The sequence below is a fragment of the Solenopsis invicta genome, chromosome 12 (genome assembly GCF_016802725.1).
Source record: "Solenopsis invicta isolate M01_SB chromosome 12, UNIL_Sinv_3.0, whole genome shotgun sequence".
NCBI lineage: Eukaryota > Metazoa > Arthropoda > Insecta > Hymenoptera > Formicidae > Solenopsis > Solenopsis invicta.
This window is the reverse complement of record NC_052675.1, coordinates 13,228,041-13,237,978: the sequence shown is the minus strand read 5'-3', so window position 1 is coordinate 13,237,978 and position 9,938 is coordinate 13,228,041. Positions and strand designations below refer to the sequence as shown.

Sequence of the window (9,938 nt, the reverse complement as noted above, 5' to 3'; positions counted from 1 at the left end):
TTACATTTTTATCTATGTCTAATCTATTTATCTAAAAAGTAAAACTAATGCAGAACATTATTTTTTTGTTTTTTAATATTAAAAAAATTTTTTTTCAATTTTTTTAAACTTTTTTAATTTTTAATATTTTTTCTTACCTCTTTTAAATTTATTTTTTTGTATTTTTTTAATAGATTATTGTTTATAATTTTTACAATAATGATATGCAAAAAAAAAATTCATTAATGCATAAAGAGTTTGCACACCAAGCACACTTTATAATTGCTACATTATTGCATGACGCACATATAGCTTCACAATTTTTGAAACAATAATCTACGGGATTATCAAATTTAGGTGGTTTTTCCTGTAAATATCCGCTTTTGTACCACGAATATTTAAATAAATTTATAAACCGAGGATTAGATTCTCTATGCACGTGCATATTAATGAAATTCATTGAAGTGCCACTAGGCGGCGCATGGGACGTAACTCTCTCGTGAGCGAAGTCATCGCATATATCAATAATACCAGACCGATTTCTACACAGGAGATCTTTTTACAAAAACGTAATATAATTAAACGCACATAGTCGTCATTGTATTATGCACTTGGAAGTAATTAATTTTCTTACCGTATTTATGGAGAACAATCTAATTCAGATTTGAGTACGGAGACTTGACTACAATCGGGCAAAGATGTGACTCCGTTCCTTCGTGCGTTCAGCAAATATGAACATCGAAAGTCCTTATACCTAACGAGGAGCGTAATTGGAAAGGTGAAATCAGGAAATCTCGTCGTACTGGTATTGTACGGAAATTTTTTACGTTCCACAATACAGACGGTGGAATTTAGTATTGGCCTCACTTTATTCCACTCGAATTACCTTACAATAATCTAATTACAATAGTAAGCACGCCCAATTAGCATAACATTCTCGCAGGACCCCGTTGTGAAAACGCAATTTCAACTGATTGCTACGGTACTCCAGTGGAGAATTGCGTTTTCCGGAGTAAAAGCGAACGCCCACCGAAGGGAGAGACGAGAAATTTTATTTACATTCTTTTTACACCTATCACCTAATCGGTACCGCTTGTTACCCGGGCAATTCGTCGACGAGTAATGATATGCATAACAATAATTTCAATAATGGGTAAAAAAAATGACGTTAAATTCCCGAATGTTAAAATATCATTGATGTGTGAATGAAAATAAATAATCGAAGTAAAAAGTCGAAAACTCAGACTTTGGCGTCTATTTGCTTGAAGAATTAATATTTTCCTTTTTTCCTCTGGAAAAACTTTTACCTCATTTTCAAACTCGGAAAGAAGGAAATATAATGATACGGCAAAAAATCTGTTTGACCAACATATTAATTTCTATCAAAATTTTATTGTATCATGTTGTCAATTTATCACAATCTACTGTTAATGGAACGAAGCAATGTTAAATATATGAGATCTACTATTTTTGTTTTGTTAATACATATCTTTAATTGTTAATTAAATATAATTAGTATGAGGAAATTGTGTTGTGTATGTGACAAAATAAAGTGATTTTTCGACTTGCAATTACAGACGTCAATAGACTAGTTCTCAACTTCCATTTGCAATAGACGATCTATTCGCGACGATCATCAATCACAGTGCCGACCGCTTTGGGGAGAGTGGGCCACGCCGCGATTACGAGTTATCCAGTCGCATTTCAGACACGTCTCATTCACGAATAGAATGCAAGACCAACACGCGACCAGGAGCAGTGAAGCCTGGAATCAATCGTAACACTCGGTAGCTCTTAATAGCTATACTACGGTTATCCTACGAAAAATATTAGAGTTTCAATACAGCGTTACAATTGAGCGGTATAAAATTTTTTTGAGGTTCCAACGATTGATCTCAGACTCTTCTACTCTTCGGTAGGCAAAGAGGCAGGACTAGACGGCCTAGTAGTAGCCGAAGCTGATGTCGTGCAACGGCGGCGCTACTCCCTGTGGCAGAGCATAGTCCCTGGCGAGCTGATCTAGGATACCACCACCGCCACTGCGGGTCTGCGGCTGGGGACGGCTGTTCTGATTCGACGGCGGAGTGAACTGAACCGGTCCCTGATTGTAGAGCTGCGAGGCTGGCGCTTGTTCGTAGGCCGCGTTCTGCGGTAGCAGGGGCTGTCGCGGCGCTTGAGGTGCGGGTGCCGCAGCGGCGGGAGTGAAAATTTGCGGTTTAGGAAGCGCAGGTCTGCTCGGGGCTACCTGCGCGGGAGCGTATACGGCCTGGGTGTGCGACTGTTGCTGGTAAGCCGGACGAGCCAACTGCCTCTGTTGTTGTTGTTGCTGTTGTTGTTGCTGCTGCTGCTGCTGCTGTTGCAACTCCTCAAGGGCTTGAGCCTCGAGGGCTTCCTTGCTGGTAGTCTCGTCGAACAAGGTTGGCGGAGCCACGGTGATGCCATCACCGGCCGGCTGGAAGCCGTACTGGTTCGCGCCGTACTCAACTATGCGGACCTTGCCGGTGTCATCGACGAAGCCGTACTTGCCCTTCACATCGCCGGTCGGCAACTTGGTCTCGATCTTGAAAGAACCGTCCGCGCCCTCGAAACCATATGTGTATGAGCCGTCCTCGTTGTGACGATTGATCTGCTTCAGGATCGCCACCGGCGTCGGTTTCGGCGCAGCCGATTGACGGTCCGGATCGGTCGCGTAGCTACGTGGAGTCGGCTGGCTAGGTTGTTGAGAGTCATACTGTGCGTAATCATCAACATAATTGCCGGGTTGCTGCTGGTACTGCTGTGCCGACACCGCCAGCAGCGCGGTAAGCACCGTTGTTACCTGAAAGACGGAAGCACTGTCAGTTTGTTGCTTTTTGCAGCATATTAACATGTTTAGAACGTGTACTACTGAAGGCTGCTTATACAATATATTAGTACGATAGAAATAGCATTTATTTGCAACTTTCAATTTAATTATATAAATTAAATTATGATTAAATAATTTATAATCCCCAAAACTAAGTCATTATTTCAGATTTGTTTTGACTTTTTGGCTATTTAAAATATTTTTATTTTGTAATTCAACAGTTAAAATTTATAAAGACAAATTATTCACAAATAATTGCAAAAGATAATTCAGGACAGCAATAGTCGGGCATTTAAGCTTTTTGCTTTAGTACCGCTAGATTTACGTAATTTTGTTGCCATTCTTACTCGTTACGTTTTTTATGCACAGAAAAGACCGTCGAGATTTGATTCTGATTTATTTTTACGCAATTCTTTTTACGAAAAAATAAGAGAAAGTTATAAAATAAGGAGGGAATGTCTTTGCACGTGGCGCATATATTGAAAATAAGTGTCACGATGTTATAAACTGTTAATATCACAAATCGCAATTGCAAGATCATCGCGAGACAACACGTGAATTTAAGGATATTCAGCAGGATATCGCGCAGAACCTTAACTGCCAGATGCGATAGCATTGAGATATGATCGAGAATAAAGCGCGCGGAGCTCGAAGGATACCGGATTCCGCGACAGCGAAACAGGTCGTGTAAGTCGCGGAAATCGCGCTACGAACGAACATACACCGATGCAGAGGGAAACCGATAAATCATGCCATTAATCGCGATCGTCCACGCGTGACTGCGCGTACCCCCTATCCGTTACATACGCGTGCGATTACGGCCGCGTGCCGATTCTAAAATTAACAAGAAATAATTAATTCATTTGATCTGCATAGTATGCTTCCTGTAACTTTAAATGGACGAGCGTGAAATACCGAGAGAATTTAAATCAGTCGATGCGAATTAACTAAGTCGTATTAATTAAATCTCCGTATCCATGAAATTTATTTTGTTTTATGTATTATGCCACGTTGTTACGTTTCGTCATCTTTTGCTATTGATTTGTGTTAGTATAAATTCCGATTTCCCGATGTAGCAGCTGTTTTACATACATGTACGCTCTAAATCTCAAAAACTAAAAAGTTACTCAAAAATGACAAGCTCAATTTTCACTGCATAAGAGCGAATTTTTACTTTTATTAGAGTGATAAATCAATTTAAAAAATTGCACAAGCTTAATTTTCACACGTTTAAAGTGCCGTTTTACTTTATAAAATTTAAAGAGTATATGTTTAATATTAATTGGCAATTTTTATTTCCGTTCTTTTATTTATTTCGCCTATATGTATATGCTCCATGTTTCTTGTTTTTCATATTACTCTTAGCAAATTTAAATTACAGAACATACCATAAACGAAATTTCTTTTTTATGCAACTTGTTTTTACACATAATTCCTTTACGAAAAAAATAACAGAAAAATATTTTGATAGTCCAGAATATTTCGTCACAGGAAAGCGGCGAAAACAATGAAACACAATGGTCTTACATGCGCACTTTTTACGGCAAACAGTTAATTAACCATGGTTAACTGGTGCTGGTGCAACCGACCTCGAGAACTAGTCGTATTTCGCGTCGGTCATCGCACGCGACTGCATTCGAAACATAATGACGAATTATATAATCGTTTTTCTGCAAGCATCAGTAGACGCTTGCTATAAAAATAAATGCGTCTCGCGCTGCTCATAATAAGTGAAACCTTAATAAATTCTTCCACGACGTGGAAGAAAGTAGGAAACGGGATCACACAAGAGTTGTGCAACGCGCGACCAAGCCTACGCGTTTGATGTCGGCCGTTTCCGATCGTTTCGCTTCCTACCACGCGTTTAACGATTACAACGAGCGATAGTAAGAATTTTAAGTGTAAAAAAAATTTTCTTTTTTGATAGCAACAGGAAAGACAAGGTAAAACGTTAATAAATTGATTCAAAGACAGAAACTAAAGAGGGTAGAGATAATAAAAATTATTTTTCGATCTTGAGATTCTTTCTTTAAATCACTTTAAATCGTACGAATTTTTTAAATAACTTTTGTAATAAATTATGAAGTTTTTTTTATATTCCAGCAATTAAGCATATTTATAACATTTCACAAAACAATCTAAATTGCTAACAAGCGTAAAGGCACAAAATACGGAAAGACTCGAAAAATCTAAAGACTCCGTTGATTGAGATAAATGAAAATCAGAATGAATTCCTCAGGACTTCTAGCTGCAATTTTCCAAGCTCACATATGCACTGGTCACAGCCACAATCACATCACACGCGGTTTCCGTTCTCGCGCTTGTATTCGAAGGCGAATTAAAAATTTTGTTTGTTTCCTAAGACAAAGATCCGCCGCAGGCGACTGCGCGAGGAGAACAATGACGGGACGACGATGATGATGCTGATGATGATGCACTCAGATACGTACCGTCGCGAGGGTGTGCATCGTGTTTCCCGGCGGTCGGTGGTTGTGTTAGTGTGTGTGAATGTAAGTAGGCAGCGAGGCTAGAGTACCGGCGATTGCTCGAACTGAGGCTCTCATATACCTTTACTGGAGCCCCCCTCGTTCCTGCCGACCCCCGCTGCCTCCCTCTGCACTCCTGTCCGCTCCGGGGGACTTTCACTATCTATTCGACTCCTGTACGTACGTACGGTCGCCTTGTCTCGTTACAGCACCTTATATCCCCTAAATATTCCCCACCAGCTCGCTCTGTGGTTTCTCGGGAATCTGGAAAATCGCACTACATCGCTCGGTTGATTGATCTGCGGATCGATTACAGAGAAAATTTCGTCATTAAGAGCGAAACGCTGGTATCAAGCTGCTCAGCAAGGTTCTATCATTTTTATCTATCTATCTGTTTATTTCGATTCTATCGTTTCTGCTGACTACATACACCGTAAACGGTTCGGGAATCAGTACGGTTGGGAAAATTCTTTTTGTCCGATGACGTCTTCTTGAATGAACAGGACAAGTAGAGAAATTGGCAGTCGACACGACGATCATGTAACCCGTATCGACCGTACCGAAAAATTGGATCGGTTTTGTGAAACTGGTGTACCGGGTTTCTAAGGTGAGATATTATGTAAAACTATGGCGATAGGTATAGATCGAGGGGTACAAGAGAGAAATCACTCTGGAGCGCCGTTTCAAATAATTTGACGAGTGCGCCCGTTCTTATCACTGACCACCGTCTCGCCTCCCAGTCGCAAAAAGGGATAAGGCGTAAAAAAAAACGAGCTATTTTATCTACGCCATGTCGTTTAGTATTTGCTTCGCAAAGGAGCCATTTTAAATCCAGTAGTGGACCACATAACATGACAGGTTTTGCAACTCCTGTGTCACGCACGTTCGTGTAACTCTGAACACATACTTTGTATATTCCAAAAATTGGTCTGCAACTTGCGAATTTAATTAAATCTAATCGTATCTGTTATACAGAAACTTACATGGATAGAACGACTTTGCTTAGTATCTAAAATTTAGCTAGACGGATCTGAAAATAATTTTGTTGGAACATCTAAATGATTAACGAGTATGTTCAAGCGATGCTACAAAAATTTAGACATTCTAGGCAACCAGCTCGAATGTCTTACATAATTATTTCACAATCTAACAAAAAATTATTTTTAGATCTGTGTCCAGCCAAATTTTTAGATTAGCAAAATTGTTCCTTCCGTGTGGATATTTTTTCCTTAAATCATACATATTATGATTGCATTACAATGATTAAAAGTCATTAGTGCAAAATAAATTAATAAATACAGCTCGATGTTATTTTTTAAGAGGAAAAGTGCTTTTTATTATTATTGTTACATTAAATAATTCATTATCATTTATTATTAAATTAATTATTGACTTAATAATGATATTACTATGTGTTTCAAGATTGAACATTTATTTGGGGCGCAGTTCCGTGAACTTGAAAAATCTTTATACAATCATACAAGAAATATCAGTATTATGTCTAGCAATGACCGTTAGGACTTCTCAATAGTTTATATTGTTTATATTTATACTCTTATTACTATGATTTATATTTTATAACTCAAGGAATAAAATAATGATTGAAGTATTTCCTGTAGCCTTTTATCAATGATTAAAGGTGCGTGTTATAAAAGTTACCAGCATATCTTATTACACTAAGTTATTAATTACAAAAATAGAGAATAAAAATACTTCATATGAGCACTGTAACGCACGCTTAACCATCAGCCATTAAAGTTTAATGAGCAGACATGAGTTTCTTTACGGACTATGCTTTTAAAGTACTTTCCGCCAAAATTGTATTTTCTGTGAACACAGAAATTGTAGGCGATTGTTGACGTATGGAGGATCAAGTGTAATTGACCGCAATTCGAAGCATTTGTGCTTATGTAATATCAATCTCAACAATACGTTCTGCCCCGTGACACTCGCTCTCGCTCGCTCATGCTCAAGTAGTATCTTGAAAAAGAGAAAGTTATTACATATCGCCCCGCCCTGATTTGATTACACATATTTCAGAATCAAATATCGGATAGAATAGAATAAATAGTACGAACTTATGGAGAATAATTCTGCTATGAGTGTGCACAAGTCTAGAACAATTACGCACATTATTTCTCAGTAATAACTTTCGTAAACAAAATATATGGACGCATAATAAGCGGATGAAGAAAACGTTGGAATATAAATCAGATTCAATGGTACGATTGCGCTGTTTGGATTCCGCTAGATTCTGCGATAATAACTGAAAATGGAGAGCGTGGCATTGAGCTTTAAAATATAATGGCGTGATTCCTGTTCGTCTCCTTGAAACTAACCGAATGCAAGGTTGAGCAGCGATTCGGTAAAATGGAATGAAACGGCCTTTGCAGGCCGACCGGTCGGTCGTTCGTGATGTTTTCACCCAAGTTTCACGAAACGCGCGCCGCGGATTGCACGGGTTCCGCTTGTGAAATTATGCGATGGATCGACATTTTGTAACTTTCTATCGACATATTAGACGGTCGGCCAACCGATCGGCCGATATTCCTGCCTTTTATTTCGTTAGTTAATTTTTCGCGCCACGTCACGCGCCAATTAATATCGATAAAGTGCTGACTACATGCTGACATTTGTGACAATTTTAATAATTTTATTTGCATTCTATCAGTTATGTTACTCTTTAAATCTCTTAGAATAAGAAATTATTTGAAAAATTGCAGAGGTTCAATTTCCACTATGTAAGAATGAATTTTCACTCTATAGGAGTGAATTTTTTACTCTTATTAGAGTGACAAATAACTCAAAAAATTGTACAGACTCAATTTTCATTTTTTTTTACATTATGCAAATAATAGCTATTAATTATTATTACTACGTAAATTAATAAGCAAATGTTTAAAAAATATTTTTTTTTGCTATAATTATAATCGCATTTACTATGTAAAAATGCTTATTTTATGTTTGCTATTTATATCTTGATATTTTATCATATAAATATTTTAAATTACCATAATTTATAGTAAAATTTTTTCATAGTTAATAGAACTATAAACAAGGTTATTACTAACATTATAGCAGTAATAACTACAAAAATGGAGCTTTTGTGATTTTTGTCCGTATAATTACAGTCCTCATAAATATCGAACTCTTTCCTTTCACAATCAGTGTATCTGTTTGCAGATATGAACAAGAAAGATATATTTATATAAACTGCAGTAAATGTATATACATACATATTTCTTTAAAAAATGAGAAAAAAGCGGAAGCTTTTTGTTTTATTTTTTATCCTTACGTAATGCAATTGCGTCTTCAAGGTCCTTGAGGCGATTACGATGGTATGGTTTAACGATGATTTTCACAAGGCGTACCCCACGATTAAGACCCACAGTAATCATCCGTGAACGACCCAGATTATATCCTGCATTTACAGTTTCGTTTCGTCGAAGATTTCGTGGCGGCTTCAATGCCGCTGGGTGAAAGGGAACATATCGGTCAATTTTTACACTCACCAAAAAAATTTCTTGATTTTATAATGAACCGATTGATTCCAGGCTGTAGCCAGCCATTGAATTTTGCTTGCATCGTATCATCTTTTAAATTATATTGCTTTAATTTTGTAAAGTTTCTTCAAATTAATCGATAACAATCGAACCGTATCAATTAATGTCGAATGCTCTGATTAGGGAAAGTAACAATGCATTAAAGATTTCTATCACAGAAATGTAGATACAGGGAAATTTCGTTTCAAAGTAATATATTTAATAAAATATGTTTTTAATTTGTTTAATAAATGGTCAACAAATAAGAATTAGTAAATTTAACTTATTTTTCCACCATGCATTAAAATATAAAAATACATAATTCATAAGTCTCTTTCTATTTCGTAGTAAAGATTAAGTAAGTCTCATCGTAAACTTCACTTTAAATTCAAGAAGTATTATCCAATCATGATACATGATGAACACACACACATATACACACAGAATTGTGTATAATTTGCTGTGAAGTATGCAAGTCTCGCCTTTCACAAGTCGCTCTCTTCGAAAACAGTTGCAGGTCGCAACGCCTTTAGCCGTGACATTTACTTATATAGATCATCTCAGATCGAATTAGTTCCTTGATATGCGATCGTAGGACGTCCAGCAATGTTTATGACGACACACTTTTCTTGCGTCTCGCGCTTTGAACCGTTCGCCTATTTTTATTATGTAACTATTATTGCTGCAACGATTTGTGACAAAAGCCGGCTCAATGCTCCAGCCGCAAATAATCCGACAATAAGATGTCAACGTAATTATCAAGTTAGACTATTGATAAATTTTCGGATATTAAGACGCGCGAATTTTTTTAACGGGCCGATGATGACTCGCTTAGTAGCTTCTTACGATTAAATGTTACGACTTTCTATTTTTATGCAACAATCTCGCAAAGGATTGTTCGAACTTAACGACAACTCGATCACACAGCCTGCGCGAGAACTGGATCTCAAGTCCGCAAAAACTCAATGGTGTGTTCAATGTTTGCTAGTAAGAGAAGGTGATATAATTAGCGTTAAGACTATCTAAAACGTAAAAGTCGTTCTGTCGTAGCACGCGTGCATATTTGGAAAAAAACGAACCAGTGTG

The 9,938-nt window shown here is 37.3% G+C and overlaps 1 protein-coding gene across 1 annotated transcript; it reads right to left on the bottom strand.

Moving 5' to 3' along the window:
* Nucleotides 1-829: 829 nt before the first annotated feature.
* On the bottom strand, nt 830-5,491 carry LOC105198200 (GATA zinc finger domain-containing protein 10). Its single transcript, XM_011164852.3, has 2 exons — nt 5,275-5,491; nt 830-2,797 (listed from the first exon to the last, which is right to left on the bottom strand). The coding sequence occupies exons 1-2, from the start codon at nt 5,290-5,292 to the stop codon at nt 1,922-1,924; spliced, it is 894 nt and encodes a 297-aa protein (XP_011163154.1). The 5' UTR covers nt 5,293-5,491; the 3' UTR covers nt 830-1,921.
* Nucleotides 5,492-9,938: the final 4,447 nt, after the last annotated feature.